The 17,898-nt window shown below is 33.3% G+C and overlaps 1 protein-coding gene across 1 annotated transcript; it reads left to right on the top strand.

Moving 5' to 3' along the window:
* Nucleotides 1-73: 73 nt before the first annotated feature.
* On the top strand, nucleotides 74-523 carry LOC140436027 (uncharacterized). Its single transcript, XM_072524739.1, has one exon. The coding sequence runs from the start codon at nucleotides 74-76 to the stop codon at nucleotides 521-523; it is 450 nt and encodes a 149-aa protein (XP_072380840.1).
* Nucleotides 524-17,898: the final 17,375 nt, after the last annotated feature.

The following is a 17,898-nucleotide window of genomic DNA, read 5'->3' as shown; positions in this document are numbered from 1 at the left end:
AAAGTACGCTGTAGCTACTGCTAAGGAAAGATGGTGTGTACAGCTGCATAAAGAGTTGTAAATATTTGAGGGGATGAAGAGGTTATACAGCATTGCTAGAGCAAGCAACAAGGCGTCAAAGGACTTGACCTATGTGCTGCAGATTAAGGGTGCGGATGGAAGAGTGTTAAGAACAGGTGTTGAAATCAAACAAAAATCGTATGAATACTTGAGTAAGTTTCTAAATGAAAAACATCAGAGGAGTGACAAAGCATGCGCGACCCCAAATAAGAATGTAATACCGGAAATAACGAGAGAAGAAGTTATCAAGACGTTAAATAGGAGTATGAACGGTAAGGCTTTAGGACCTGATGGAATACCTGTGGAGGTTTGGAAGGCTCTAGGAGAAAAAGGGATTGATATTTTGTGGCAAATGGTGAGTAAGATACATGAGGAAGAAAGGATTCCCAATGCATGGAGAGAGAGTATGATGGTATCATTCTATAAAGATAAAGGGGGCATTCAGGATACTATAAAGGGATAAAGTTAGTGTCGCACACAATAAAAATTTGGAAGAGAACTCTAGAGCAAAGGTTACGGAGAAAGACATCGATAGGAGAAGAACAGTTTAAGTTTATGCCAGAAAGAAGAACAACGGATACCTTGTTTGCATTGAGACAGTTGATAGAGAAATACAGCGGGAAGAAAACAGAGCTACATTTGATATTTATAGATCTTGAGAAGGTGTGACCTATGAAGATGTATGAAAGAGAAATTGAGTCCTGAGAAGTACGTAAGGCTCGTGAATATGTATAAGGGAGGCTCTTCACTGAGTCCTTACCCATTTAATCTTGTTATTTATGTACTGACAGAGAAGGTGAGGAAGGCGGCTCCTTGATCAATGCTCTTTGCTGGAAATGTCGTGTTAGTGGAGGAGAAGTTGTAGTGTTGGAGAAGAGCTATAGAAGCGGAAAGAATTAAGGTTAGCAGGACGAATACCTAGAAGTATATGTGGTTGGGAGGGAGAGTAATGGTTGGGGATGTAGGATTGCTTAAAGAAAAGCTAGGACGAGTAGGAGAATTGAAATGCCTTGGCTCCTACATAACGGAAAATGAGACACTAGATCGAGAAATTATCCATAGGATACAGGCTGGTTGGTTTAACTGGAAGCAAATGAGAGGGGTACTTCGTGATCGAAAAATTGGGGAAGGGTTGAAAAAAAAGATATACAAGAGTAGGGTGAGACCTGAGGTAGCTAAAATAAAAATGTTACGGTGTATCAGAAACGACTCAATTAGGGAAAGGGGAGGGGTGACTATAGTCTCGAAAAATGGAAATGGTTTGGTCACATCAGACGTAGAAATGAAAACTATGTGGGATGAAGGATAGAGCTGTTACAAGTTGATGAAAGAAGAGTTAGAGAAAAACCGAGAAGATGGAAGGACTGTGTGACAGAGTGAAAGGTTTGGGTGAAGAAGACTCGATGGACAGAAATGAATAGCGACGAAAAGTAAGGAACAGCGACCTTTGAAAAGGGAAAAGCTGAGGAAGAAGAAGAATAAGAATAAATTATCTCAAAATACCTAAACTATATACCAAATTGTAAAGTATTTTTATGTAATTATATGTATCTTACTGTCTGTGCATGTCATCCCACTAATAATCCTTAGTAGTTGATTTTGGATGATTTTTGTAAACAAAAAAACATTTCAAACTGTTAGAAGTTTACAAGCAACGACTTTATTATAAATAGTGTTTTGGAAAAACCTCATTACTACATTAATTTTAAAAACGGTTTTTTTAATTCGATTTGAGTTTTCCAATATGCTACTCTACTAATATATGTTGTTTTTTGTTAATTTGATCCATCTGGTTTTTGTAATGTCACCAGTTGTTGCCTTGCTAGAGAAAAGACGTCTGCACCGCTTTCTGGTATTGCTGTTTAATAGTTAAAAATGCGCAATTTAACATAAATTATATAATATAAACAGAAATTTATTTAAATCATTCAAAAATAAACAGTATAAAGTTCTTGGATAAAAATTGAGAAATTCAAAATTGGTTGCGATTTTTTTTTAATTTATGGTGGATGCGAAGAAAGTTTTAAAAGTTTGCTGAAAGTGCCGAAAAAGTAATATGTTGTTTTTTTGTATGTTCAAGAAGTTTACAAACAACGATTTTTTTCTAAATGGGTTTTTAGAAAAACCTTTACAATACTCTAATCTAATTGTAAAAATTTGTTTCAACGAATTTTGCAATATGCTGCTCTTATAAATGTTTTTTTATTCAATGCATCTGGTTTTGGAATAGCAGATCCAGTTGCCGCCTTGCTATAGAGAAAACGTCTTCGCTGCTTTCTAGTACTGTTCTTTGGTATCTGATACTACTGCAACTACTGAAATACCTAATAATTTTTTAGCTGACCATGCCGAAGCGGTAAGTCACTTAACATTAAAATACGACCTCAAAATCGCCAACATTCAATTAGACGCTTCAAAACGTATTATCAGAGAGCTTGAACGAACGATTAGTAATCAGGATTATATTAAAAATTTGCTACAAAACCCAGCAAATTTTGAGGTTCAACATATGCTAAATACAAACAAACAAAGCGGTGTTGCCGGTCTTCCTCCAAATTCCGTCACTAAAAATGATGGAAAGAAAATCAAAGGTATACAACAGACACGTGAAAATATAACAATTACAAATCAGCAATTCTCAAGCGCATTACCGCAGGCACAACAAAGTTTGAAAATGAATGATATCAACAGTCTTACTCAAAATGTCAACCAACCTCTTCGGTCAGATGTAAAAGTTGTGGGTAATAACAGCGATAGTGAGGAGCTAGCATCAAAAGACAACGTGTGCATTTATGCCGCAAAGTATAAACAATCTTATAGTAGAGAAAAATTTGAAACATATCTACACACAAAGTTTCCCGGGCATGTATTCTCGTGCATTTTGTACGCGAACAAGGTAAATGGATCCAATTCCTTCAGAATCATGGCAGATGCAGAATTGAGGGATATTCTTTTTCAACCACATACGTGGCCGAAGGGCATAGAGGTGAGTGAATATTTTTTTCGCAGAAAACATTCCGTCGATAAATCTTCTAGACAAACTAGATACATCAACCGAAAAAGACAGAAGTGAAAGTGTTGTTTCGAATAAATCTGTACCATTTTATATTAAACAAAAATCTTTAGCAAACTCTGACCAGATTAGTCTAGTTAATATTTTACATATAAACACACAAAGCTTAATAAACAAAATAGATCAGCTTAATATTTTTTTGAAAAATAAAAGATACAATATATTATGTTTCTCTGAACACTGGCTCAGAGAAAATGAATTAACAACATTAAAGCTTGATGAATATTTTTTGTCAACTTTTTATTGTCGGAAGGCATGGAGGTGGCTTGGCTTAACCATAAATATTAATGAATTTACTAGAATCACAACTAGATCAGCAACTTGTTTAGATAACATCTTAACAAACATAAGCAATAAGATAGTTGGTTGTGGAATTGTGGACCCATGTATTTCTGATCATTTTGCACAATTTCTCTACTTAAAAATAAAATCCGAAAAAAAACATAGTGCTAATACATACAGAAGACATATTACAAGTAATGGCATCCGGATGTTAAAACAGTCGTTATACAACGTTGACTGGGCTTCAGTTGTTTCTCTCAAAACAGCAACAGAATTAGCTCAATTTATTACTGAAATATATGTTAAGTTAACTGAAATTAATTTTCCATTAAAAAAAACACAAACTCATAGTAAAGCTCCAATTTCTTGGTTTGATGATGAACTAATAGAAATGCGAAATCTTTCCACAGTCAAGATAATTGCTGATGTTACATAGGAATATAGTGAGTATAAAAAATTTAAAAAGCACTATAAATCAACAATAAAATTAATGAAAAAACTGGCTTATAAAAATTTTTTTTCCAATTCAGAAAATATATCTCGTGATAGTTGGAAAGTTATAAATTATCACAGAAATAAATTTCAAAATCTGTCCAAGCGCGATTACATCAAACGATTTCAATAATTGCTTTACTTCAGTGGCTAAACATATTAGAAGTTCTTTTAATTCTACAAATGAAAATGTAGCCATAGATTTTTTGAAAGATGTACACTCTCCTTGCGACTCTTTATTTTTATTACCTGTTAGTGATACTGAAATCAGGAATGTTTTGCATAGATTGAAAAATTCACACTGCACGGATTTTCATTTCTTAAATAAAAAAATAATTGTGGAAACAATCGATATTATTATTGACAAATTAATTATACTTTATAATAATTGTCTTACTGAGGGGATTTTCCCAGATGTTTTAAAAGTAACAAAAGTGCTACTAGTGTTCAAAAAGGGAGCTTTAGATGAAATTGGAAATTACCGTCCCATCTCAATCATTCCCATTTTCGGCACAATTTTTGAGAGTATTCTAAATGTTCGTTTCGTAGAATATCTAGAAAAACACAAAATACTTCACTGTAATCAATATGGCTTTAGAAAAAAGTGTAGCACTACACTAGCTATACAGAAAATTGTGAGAGATATAGTTGATGGCTTGGAGGAAGGTCATTTTGTGTCTTTGACATTGTGTGACTTATCCAAAGCTTTTGACTGTGTTTTGCATGAATTAGTGTTGGAAAAAATGCATAAATACGGTATTAAAGGAAACACTCTTAATCTATTTAGATTATACCTAACAAATAGAAAACATGCAGTTTTTCTTAATAACAGCTATTCTGAGTTTAACACTGTCGAATATGGTGTACATCAAGGTTCGATATTAGGACCCCCTTTGTTTCTTATTTATCTGAACGATTTATTTCACTACACTTTTTCTATAAAATGTGTTTGCTTCGCAGATGATACAACTTTCATAAATACTGATATTAAGCAGAATAATTTAAAAATTAAAATAGATAGTGATATCCAGAAAGCAAAAAACTGGTTTGTACATAATAGGCTAAAGGTAAATGAAGAGAAAAATCAAAATTTGATTTTAAGTTCTGATTGAAAGTATATCTCAAGAATTGGTGTTAAACTATTAGGAATCTATCTAGACGATAATTTGGAATGGAGTGCTCATATAGATTACTTAAGTTCTAGACTTGCTACAAGTATATTTTTAATACGCAACTTAGTTTATATGATTCCTAAAAATACACTTAGAATGTGCTACTTTGCACTATTTCATAGCCATTTACAGTACATGATAACTGTTTGGGGTAATTCTTCTTACCCAGATCGAATTTTTAAATTACAAAAAGAGCAGTGAGGATACTTGCAAGAGCAGAGTATAGGGAACACTGTAAACCTTTATTTGTGAATTTAGGTATTATGCCACTACCTTTACTCTATATATATGAGACGCTGATTGAAATTCATGCCAACAAAGGTAAGTTTAAGATAAATTCCAACTTCCATGATCACGATACAAGCTCTAGAGATGCTATTAGAGCACAACGTTTTAGGTTGACAAAGAGCATAAAAAATTCGACTGATGTTAGTTTGTATAACTTTTTGCCAGATGAAGTAAAAAGTCTTCACTTGTTATCGTTTAAGCTTAAAATCAAATCACACTTTTTGAAACATTGTTTCTATTCAAAAACGGTGTACCTATACAGCTTTTACACAATAGTACTAGTTTGGTCAGGGTAGTTGCCTATTATAATTATATTTCATGTTTTTTATAATGCCATAAAATATGTCGTTTTTTTTTAACTGTTAATATTAAATATATACATGTTTGTAATGTTTAAATTCGCCAAAAATTTTATATGTTTTATAATGTATTGTCACTATTCCTTTGACTTGTCAAAAACAAAACTATTTTTGTATATTGATATATTGATTAAATAAATTCTATTCTATTCTATCTAAAACTTTACAAGTAAACATGAATTCTACATAAATTTATTCTAATTAGGCAAAAATGAACCATATTTAAATTCTTATACTTGACTGAGTTACTCTTAAATATTTGAGAATTATTGAGAAATTCAAATTGGTTCTCAGATTTTGTAATTTATGGTGAATTCGCGAGAAGTTTTAAAAGTTTGCTGAAGGTAAACAATTCGTTGTTTTTTTATTATTTTCAAGAAGTTTGGTTAAAGATATAGTCTTAAATGTCTTTTCTATATCTTTATTTACTCGTATTTTAAGTACTTACTAGAAGCCAGTTCATAAAAGAAGAAACTTGGATGAAACGATATGATGTGGAATGCAATGTTAGATTTCCCATGTCGGTTTATTCATTGTCTGTTTGCTTTGTAAATCGCAGAAGGCACAGATTTAGGTGTGAATCTAAATTTTGGATTCGATCTTCGGATTTTTGCTTTTGGCTTTAAGTTAAGATAGGTTTGGAAGCAACGATTTTTTCATAAATAGTTGTTTGGAAAATCCTTTACGATATGCTAACCTTAGATTTTTTTAATTTGATTCATCGGGTTTTTGCAAAATGCTGCTTTTACAAATATACATAAATTTATTCTAATTATGCAAATATAAACAATATTATAAGCTTTTATTCTGGTCTTATTCTGAACTAAAACTAGTTAGTCTTAAATATTTGAGATGATTTTTTAATTTCTGGTTAATACGCCCAGAAATTTTAAAAGTTTGCTGAAGGTTTCCAAGTTTTTGATTTTTTCTATTTTTTTTTTTAATCTACTCTAGTCGTATATCTTGTCTAGTCATATAATATGTTTTGTGTATCTTAAACTTATACCATTTGGTGTTTTCTAATCTGCATTAAATTCGGATAGTTGTTTCTGTAAAAATAAATTTAATTTCAAGCAAAGGTGTTACTTCTAGATTTCGTTTTATTACTGGTTTGAGTTAGTTCACTATTAATGCTTGATAGGACTATTTCGTATTATCTTACCGTCAAAGTACTGTTTCCATCGCTTTTTGATATTCTTTCTGTGAAATAGTATTTTATTATTTTCATCTCGGATACATTATCTTTTTTGCAACCTTACAGTTTTCAAGATCTGTGTCCTATCTGTTTTCTAGATACTGTTTATATAGTTACCTCTTCTCCTTTATTTTTTGTTAAACTTAGTTTGACCACCACTAGGTCTATTTATTCTCAAACTTATTTTCTGAGATTTTTCCAAGTAGCAATAGCAGTTTCTCTAATATTATTGGCCATATTTCTCTAATTACATATAAGGACTTTCTTACATGTTCCAGCTTATTTCTTTTTACTACCGTTGCCCTAAATAAACCTTTTTTTATCTTTGAACATCCACCACTTGATTTTTGAAATCTTTTGGATATTTGGTTAAAGCCATAAATGGAGAACAACTCCCAAAGGAATGGACGGAGGCATATATGACATCTATATTTAAGAAAGGAGATAGAAAACGATGCGAAAACTACAGAGGAATAAGCGTAATATCATCAATAGGAAGATTATATGGGAAGATACTGCCAGAAAAGATAGAGCAAGCAATAAAAGGCAAAATCGGGGAGGATCAGGCAGGCTTCACGGCAGGAAGATCATGCATAGACCACATATACACACTGGAACAACTGTTAAAAAAAAAGCAAAAAATAGAGATATACATTTGACATTTGTGCAACTATGGGAGGCAATGTACAAATTAGAAATAGAGACGGAACTCATAGAAGCTACAAAAGCTCTGTATAAAGAAAATAAAGTGTCCATTAAAATGGGAACAAGAATCATAGGAGACTTCACCACAACAAAGGGGCTCCTGCAAGGTTGTTCCAAATCTCCAACCCTATTCAAAATATACTTAAAGAAAGCCTTGACTACATGGAAAAGAAAATGCGAAGGCATGGGAGTACCGGTACGGAACGAATACCTATATACGTTAAGCTTTGCAGACGATCAAGTAGCGATTGCACAAGACCAAGACGACCTCAGCTATATAATGAAGAAACTACAAGAAGAATATACCAAGGCTGGCCTAGATATTAACCTCGCGAAAACAGAGTACCTATCTACAAGTGAAGAATACATAGAAGATCTACAGATTGATGACAACGTAACAGTCAAAGGAAAGGATAAATTTAAATACTTGGGGTTTATAATCACGAAAAAGGCAACAACAGAGAAAGAAATTACAGAAAGATTAGGACAAACAAGAACAGCAATCCGACAACTTAACTCAGTATGGTGGGATAGACACCTAAATACGAAGACAAAAACACAGATTTATAAAACATTAGTGCGAAGTATTATGACATATGGGGCTGAAAATTGGATCATAAACAAGAAAAACAGCAGTAAGATAGTAGCAACAGAGATGAATGCCTGCGAAGATGCTGCAAAGTAACAAGAATGGATAGAAGAAGTAATGACGAAATAAAGCAAAGAACGTCAATAGAAACAGACATACTAACATACATAGAACAAAAAAGACTAAAGTGTTAGGGACATGTAAGAAGAACTAGTGACAGCAGATAGATAAAGAGAATAACCGAATGGAGCCCCATAGGAAGGAGGAAAAGAGGACGACCCCGAAAATCCTGGAGGAACGAAGTAGACGACGCCATGAGTAAGAGAGGCCTAAATGATGGAGAATGGGACAACAGAGAGAGATGGAAACGGTTGAGCGAGGAAAGGCAGTAAATACTGTAGAATCCCTGAATATATATATTTTGGATATTTGGTTTAGTTTTGGTTTTTACTTAGATATCCAGCACAAGCAACGTATGTTATTAGCTCACGGTCTCACTAATGATCATTTTTCATTACATTAACATATATCTTCTTTTTGGTCATGAAATAGTCTATTTGAGAGTGTTTTTGTCCACCTTTGTATGTGATAATTTGACTTCCCCTCTTTTGAAAGAATATGTTAACAATGGTCATATCTAATACTGTTGCTAATTCCAGAATATCATCTTCAGCTTTATTTATAGTTCCAAGGCCTAGTATTTCTTTATATCCTCTCTTGGATTGAACCAGATGTACATTAAAATCGCTTTCTGATCGCTAACTCTCTTCTCTGATAAAATAAAAGATTACTAAAAATGTCTTCTCGACATAAGAACTCCAGAAAAGCAACAAAATTATAAAGATCTTGCGAGAAAAAAGAAGTATTTAGACAAAAGAAAAAAAGCGAGTTCTTAAAAATAAATGGAATACTGGAAGAACTTGAGACGTTTAAAGCCAAAACTAAATTAGAAAATTCTATAAATCTCTGAATAATGCAAGAAAAGAGTTTAAACCAAGGCTCAGAATATGTAAAAATAAAGAGCGACTATATTCAATACAAAATGGGACGTATTAGATAGATGGGTGGAATATTATAAAGAGCTAATTTCCATCGAAGTTGAAGATGAGAATCAATTACCTCCAGAAGCAAGAAACAGTATACCATTAGAAACTACTTCAGTTCAAGCACACAATAAAACATCCAAAATATAACAAAACTCCTGGAAGTGACGATATACCTGCAGAACTTATTAAATGTGGGCGAAAGTCTTACTAGTGAGATACTTAAAATAATAGTAAGATCTTAGAATGATGAACAAATCTTAGAATGAGGAAGAGTGGTGTAATGGAATTTTTTATCCGTTACATAAAAAGAGTGACTAATTGAAATGCAAAAACTATAGGAATTCCCTTCTTAACACAGTAAACAAAATATTTTTGAGTATCCTATATGGTGGCCTAGACGCGTATTCAGAGCTTCTTGGAGAATATCAAAGTGGTTTTAGGTCCAGTCAATCAACAACGGACCATTTTTTTCTGATAAGGCAGATATTGGAAAAAACCAATGAATTAACGAATTTAATATCGTTACTTACCACCTCTTCATAGATTTTAAATCGGCCCTTGATAGTGTGCTACGAAGTAAATTCCCATAAACGAATTCTACATTTCCGATAAGCTAATAAGACCGGTAAGGGCCACAATGCGTAAAGTTGTTTGCAAAGTAGAAATACAGGGTGAACAATCATTAGTGTTTGTAACGCATGTCAGAATGCGCTGGCGTACCTCCTTTTCAAAATCATAGTCTTTTCATAGTCTTGGAAAAGCTGTTAGCGACGCCAGAATAGACAATAGAGAAAATATTTTTAACAAAGCTAGCAGAAATGTACACCACTTTCTCAACTGCCTCAAAAAATATAAACCTACTAACAAATAAAAAAAAAACCATAATGATAGCATCAACACCCAACAACAGAGCTAGAAACATTGGTTCCCAATTCACTGTTAATAACTTTACCTTTAAAGTGGTAAATAAATTCACATATGACCAACAACTGAATAATTCTGGCAAACAAGTACTATTTTGGGCTACGTAAACATATGAAAAGTATAAACTTAAGCCAGAAAACAAAAATAACAATATACAAAACCTTATACTGCCAGTGCTAACATCTGGATTGGAAATATGGACCATCTTTAAGACACATGAAAACCTATTGCTCATATTTGAACAAAGAATCCTGAGAATAATATTCGGTGGCATCTATGAAAACGATATTTGGAGAAGAAGATACAACTACTGCACACAACTGCGACTCCGGCCAAAGCCAGGATTGCGGCTGGTCGGATGCGGCCAATTTTATATAGATTGTAATGAGCCAATGCGCACGTAACCCGTTGCGTCCACATTTCGTCGATACGACCAGCTCCTGGCCAGCCGGTCGATGCGACCATAGTTATTATTGGCTCTTATGGGACAACGCGCACGACGGACAGCCGGTATGCAGCCAGACAGTGATCTGTACGTGTATAGTATAGTTTCTGTTGTATAGGACTATTTAAAAATGGGATTTAACCAATATTTTTTCCTTTCGTTTATTGTACGATTATACATATACACAGCAACAGCTACCTTCGTGACATCCACATTGTAATTGATTAGAAGAATGAATTTAGAAAGCCTGGCCAGAGGTGCAGCCAACGTAGAAGCAGCATGTTGCTGGCAAGATCACAGCAGAACAATCCTCCTGGATAGATGAATCCTTACGTCACGGCTAGCAAAGAATAGACGAAGAGGTCAGCCAAAACTTAGATGGACGGATGATATAGATGATGATGCTAGAAAAATAGAAGCCACAAACCGGCAAAAGTTGGATGGACCCAATGTGGGGCACCAGTGTGTAACAATTAACTACCGACAGAAAGTTGGAAACCAATGTGTAAAAAAACTAACGTTAGGAGCCAATTGTTTAAAGCTTCGTCTAGCTCCGTCTTCAGGTGTAAGTTCGTCTTATCTTAAATGCAAATCTGAAAAATGAGTTTGGCTAGGACAAATAAAAGAGGATATTAACTTATCACATTTATTATACAGAAATAACATGAAATTTTAATATTAATAATAAAAAAAGAAAGCAAATTCTGCCTACAGCCGTACAAAATTTAAAAATGATATTTATGACTGCTGTTTAATGAATTGTTAGCTTCATGCAGGTGACTGGATGGTAGTCTTCATACAGTTAGATGGATTGTAGTGGTATGGTTGTTGGATTCATGCAGGTGAGTGTAGATAGATTATAATTTCAAGCAGAAGCAGCAGCTATGCTGCTGCAATTTTAAACATTGCCTTGCCATGTTTTACCAAGATTACAAGTAATTAGACTTCTAAAATGGTATTAAATAGGAAATGGCAAGTGGCAAAGATTAAATGAATATAATAATTATATTAAACAAATTAATTAAATTACAATAACGATTCATAATGTGTAAGTTATGTACAAAAAAGAGATAAGAAATTATCAAAAAGACACCGGATATTGGTTAAATACTAAATAAAAAGAATTATCAGCTTACACCAATGGAGATTTAACGATGTGAATGAATTTACGAGCAGAAATTCCACCTTAGATATACCAGACATACATTAATGACAAAATGAATGTCTCTTAAGTCCTCAATTTTTAATTTGTATTACAGGTTGTATACAACAGATCGCATAGGCAACAATTTTTATAACTTAGCTCTTCCAACAAACAACTATGGTTATATACAGTGGCTTAGTTCAAGTAGTCTGAACTACAGCTGGTTCACTTGAAACACACTTCATGTTATATAACTAACTACTTTTTATCACTTTTACATTAATTATTATTTTATATTACTAACTACTTTTTATACAACTGGCTATTAACTAAATCCACCTATTTCAGCCTTTAGTTTCTTAAGGGTGTGATGATACTGTATAAATGAGCATTGTTTTATAAGTTGTTGAAATCTTGTTGTTTTGAAGTGGTCGTTATAATTGTAGTATTTTTTTGTTGTTTGTTTTTTGAAACTGTCTCTCTGTGTTTAAATAAAATGTTTAGATCATGGGAAAAATCACCTACAGTTTTTATTAGTCGACAATCATTTAACACGTTGCGTGCGGGTGTTTGATCCTAAGACTTGAAGATGCTCTAGCCTAAAACTTATTTTTTAATAAAACTTCTAAAAAATAATTAATAAATGTTTATTAGTAATTATTAATACTAAAGTATATGGAAATAATGAAAAATTTTTGCATGGCTTACATGTATGCCACCAGATATACGATAAAGGTACTTGCACCAGGAACGGATGGCGCACATGTATGCGCATGAGAAGATTTAAAATATATGTTCTTATACTCGTATACATACAAAAAAGGTATATTATAAGTAAAATATTTTTAGGTCTTGTGAAAATTTGCAAAACATGTCCCAACACATAAGCCTGGTTTTTCCTGACACATAAGGCAATGGTATAATGATAGAACTCTTTTTTTATTTCGGGAGCAGTATCGGCATCGTTTTTGTGATGTCCGTCCTCTTTCATCTCTTTCTTGAATTCTCGTTAAATGGTGACTTGTTTGAGGGTTGGGAGCCCTTGGAAGTTGCCGATGTAGTGGTGGTATAAGTTTGTCGATTATTTCCATACGGAAATCATAAAAAGTCAATTTATTGTTCCCTGATATTTTTTAAATAGGCAAAAATAAAAAAATTATTTAAAAATATTTAAATAATTTTTTTGTACCATCTCATAGTTTTACGGCTACAAGGGTAATAGGACATTAGTTGGTCGAAACAATCGATTTCACTTATATAGATATTATATTATATAATGGGACGAGGCTTTACTAACATTTTTCCTCTTTTGTTCTGGATTTCTTTCAACTCATTTTTAAATTCGGTAGACATATAATAGACAATTCTTTTGTCTTTCCATGCTCCTACCATTACGTCGTTTGAGTATCTTGCTATAGTTTCTCCTTTCTTGAGAGATACCGAAACTACATCTTGTGTCAGATATTTTCTATATTTTCGTATAGTACCTTATATAGTATAGTATAGTTACAAAAATTATCCATGAACAAAGAATGTCCCACGTTTAATTTTTCCGTCATTAGATGCATGACAACTTTTTCAGTATGACCTGATCCTCCCAGTTCATCCAGTTGACCCCTGTATATAACAATTTTTAAAGGTAAGCCATCAGGTTCGGACAAAATATATAACTTAACCCCATATTTGTGTCGATTATTTTTTATGTATTGTCGGAACACAAGTCTGCCACGCCACAGGACCATGGACCAAAGATAAGTTTTTCCAGGGTAATAGATTTTATTCATTTTTTCGTTAAAATAATCGACAATGAGTCGGATTTTATATAGCCGATCATTTACAGGAATTTCTGTTGGGGGAGAGAAATGCAAGTACCTTAAGATGGCTAGAAAATGATCTCTACTCATATGTTGTCCAAAACACAAACTAAATAATCTATGAGTTCTCCAATAATTTGGCAATCTTGAACACTTTATTTTTCCAGTATGAAACAGCAAACCAATACAACAACGCAATTCTTCAGCAGTCACAGGTTTCCATGAAGATATGCGAGATTTTTGATAACTACTTTTTAATGTAAATTCGCTTTCCGCATATATATTAGTTTGATTAACTATAAGTTGCACTAATTCGTCATCAAACAGTAGGCAGAAGAAATCAAATGCATTTTTATGCTCACCCATGTCACAAGAAAGTTCTGTGCTCTCGTAAATGGAATGGACTTCATGGAACATTGAGTTTCATTCCAGCCTCTAACTTTATTTGTTATTTTAGGAGTAACGGTTACTTTGTCATTGATAGGTGGTTCTGTTACCTCCTCAATATTAGCGATATGTGGTTCTATTACCTCCTCAATATTGGTGATATTATCATCTAAAAATAATAAGAGATACATTTTCGAAAATTTAAAAATCTTAATTTTTACCTAAGTCATCATCAGAACTTTCCTCGTCACTAGGTTTGTAAGAAACATCACTAAAATCAAACTCTATCTCACTATGACTTTTTAGTAACATGTGTAATAGTTCCTCTTCACTAAATTTTTTTAATTTTTTATCAGATATTTAACTTGATTTAGAAATTTTTGGCCGCGACGGACCTGCCTCCAAGTCACTCATTTTTTTTTATAATATATTCCAATAATTGCAATTTACCACGAGCTGCATGTATTTCAACGTTTTCTATACAAACGACGATTTTAAAAATATTTAGATACTTGACTAGTTTCACCGACCCTTTTACACTAACTTCGATTTGAAGAGCATAAGTGATTTCAACCTTTTTATTCATAAGTGGATTCTCGTCTGGCATATATATATATATATATATATATATATATATATATATATATATATATATATATATATATATATATATATATATATATATATCAGTTAGTTATAATAATTATATACAATATCTTATATATAGTTCGTCCCAAACCCTTCTGTCAGTGCGTCATAGTTGATCGAATTCTCTCTAACACATTAAGCTAGAAGTGACAGAAAAAAACGTGAGTCTGTGATTATTATACATAGAACTTAGAAAATTATTTATCGTAAAGCTAATTATACTTACGGATGTATAATTGGTTGGAGTTTAGAATACGCTAAATAAATATCCAATCAATGATGCGCATAAATATAATTTGACGCAGATTGTCTCGATCGTGACTGTACTTTCACAATGTCAACTGATAAAATGATAACTGTCATTCCAGGTTAGTATTATCAGACATTTTACAGTGAAAATTTAATTTTGTATTTATTATCATAAAAATATTTTAAATATGCCGAGATATATCGAGAAAGAACAAAGACTAATATTAAAATTAATAAATTTTTTTCAATTAGAAAGAGAGAGTACGATCCTGCAACTGTCAAATTTAACTAAAATGTCATGCAATAATTCTCGAAATTCTTAAAATCCTATATGACGTCAAAATTAGTGACGCACTGAAAGAAGGGTTTGGGATAGACTGTACTTTAAAATTTATTTCTTAAAATATTACCCAGCACAACCATTACTTTTATTTGTTGATAGATATTTCATTTGTTTATGTATTCTAAAACCAATGTAACTATAAGTGAAAGATTACCTTATCCAACAACCTAATAGTAAATTTAAATCATTCGGCGTATTACTGTAAAAAAAACCACATATTAAAAATGTGTATAATCAGTGGCATACATGCGCGCCGTCCGCATATTGGTAAAGGCACCTTGTGGCTCACATGTATGCCGTCCGCATGGAATGTGTTAAGTGATATAAAACAACGACACTGACTGAAACTGTAGAAAAGACTTTACGACCTACAAACAAAAGGATTGTTTTGAATGAACAATCCAGAAAATTTGTATGAACGTTTAAAAATATAAGGAAAAAGACAGTTAAGATTTGATTTCACGTATAGTGCGTCTGTATATCCGCTTATACGTATTTCATCCTAAAAGGGATCATCAGAACGGCTATTCACAATTTCACGGGCGCTCTGAATGTGAAAATAAATCTTTCCTGTCTTAGAAGTAACTCTAACATGGCTTCGAATGGACGCAAACCGTGAACTAATTTTTCGAAACCAAATTTAAACCAAGTTTAAAAATATCTGCAAAATGATCCTAAAAATAGTTGTAAAGGCAATATCATAAGAAAAGCGGACTTTCTAACAGGAATTCTATATTCTACCATGCGCGGCATCGTGAAGAGTGGTGTTAAAAAGAGGAAAACGCGATCGGACTCTGGAAAACCTAAACATTTTAATATCGTGACTGCTAAATGTTTAAGGAATTTGGTTTATGAGGAATACGCAAAAAAGGTAATACCAAAATTGATATTATATATACACTAAGCTTGTTGCGATGGAAAGAACCTGCCATAAAACCACTTTACACTTCTTCTTCTTCTGGTTCCTATCCGTTTCGGATGTTGGAAATCATATTGGCAATCATGACCTTGCTCGCTGCGGCTCGAAACAGCTCCGTTGAGGTTTTCTTAAACCATGTTCTTAAATTCCGCAGCCATGATATTCTCCTTCTACCGGGTCCTCGCTTACCTTTGACTTTACCTTGCAATATAGACTGCAGCAGGGAGTAACGGTGCTGATTTCTCATAACGTGTCCCAGATATTGAAATTTTATGCGTTTGATCGTAAACACAATCTCTGGTTTACACAGACTGCTAAAAAAGCTTTGATTTAAATACAAAATCGTTGATAAATGAGTGGCTATTATGAAAAGTAAGAGTCGTTTAATAATTACATAATTTCATTTAATCAATCACTTCATAGTCGTTAAATAATTTTTACAGGTACAAGCTGCAAGCCATAGCAAACGGAATATCCATCAAAGATGCATTATAACATTCCTCGTTCAGCGCTAGGTCACACAACACAAAATCCCGTAAGACAACTTGAAAGATCACCGGTGTTATTTGCAGCGCAAGAAAATGATCTTGTCGAAAGAATTCACAGATTAGCTGATGTATGTAGTTATGCCTATTACAAGCAAGATTCTAATAAAAAGTGTGTTACGTATAGGCGTAAATCTAGACGTAGCTGGGCGAAAAGCTGAACAAATGAATATGGTTCGAGCCCAAAAAATGAATAAAACAATCGTCGATGACTTCCTTCATAAATTGAGAGATACCATGGAAAAACCAAACCTATTTGACAAACCTGGCAGCATTATACTTTGGACGAAAAAGGTTGCAGATTGGCAATACATAAGCAACAAATCGTTTTTGCTAAAAGGGAAGCAAAACGGGTACCCGAGCAAGGAGAAAACGTGCCAATTATAGGTTGCGGAAATGCGCTTGGTCAACCTGTGCCACTTTTTGTGCTTTTTAAGGGGCAAAGGTTTAAACCTGAATGGTCTGATCACTTGCCCCCTGGCTCAAAAGCTATTCTCACAAATAAAAGGTAGTATGACATGCGAAGCATATCTTTTGTAGCTTGACCATTTCTCTTTATTCAGAAACCCTGGTCCTACCCTACTTATATTTGATGGAGCTAAAAGTCACCTAGATATTTCGATAGTTGAGGCAGCCAACCGCATGGATATAACTTTATTTTGTCTTCCTAGCAACACGTCACACGAGTTGCAACCTATGGACAAATCAGCGTTTAAAAGCTTTGACACATTTTGGGACCAAGAAGTCCTACAGTTTTTAACAACTGAATGAGGTTTGGAGAAATTTTTACTCAAGTTTGGCTAAAAGACATCATCAAACATTATCTCTGGTTTTGCTGCCACCGGCATTTATCCGTTTAGGCCAGTGCTATACCTGAAGCTGCCTTTGCACAAAGTTTGATAACTCACAGAGAAGAAGACGAAGTAAACCACAGTAGCTCGCCATATTTATAAGATATCGTTAGAAGTTCTAGCAAGTAGATTGAATCCGTATATAACTAATAAACTAATAACAAAAAACAAGAAGCTTTAATTACTGTCTCAAGTAGCGAATCATTATCAGATTATAGTCTTCACGATGACTCACTTGACGATGTCTCTAGTGAAGATGAACCTATGAAAAGATCTAAGAGATTCTGGCTTCAAACGATCAAACAGTTCTTTTAAAGATACATGACTGCTGATTACACCAAAAATTAAATTACCCACCGTAACGAGAA

This window comes from Diabrotica undecimpunctata, chromosome 3 (assembly GCF_040954645.1).
Source record: "Diabrotica undecimpunctata isolate CICGRU chromosome 3, icDiaUnde3, whole genome shotgun sequence".
NCBI classification, from domain to species: domain Eukaryota; kingdom Metazoa; phylum Arthropoda; class Insecta; order Coleoptera; family Chrysomelidae; genus Diabrotica; species Diabrotica undecimpunctata.
This window is presented reverse-complemented; position numbering and strand designations above follow the sequence as displayed.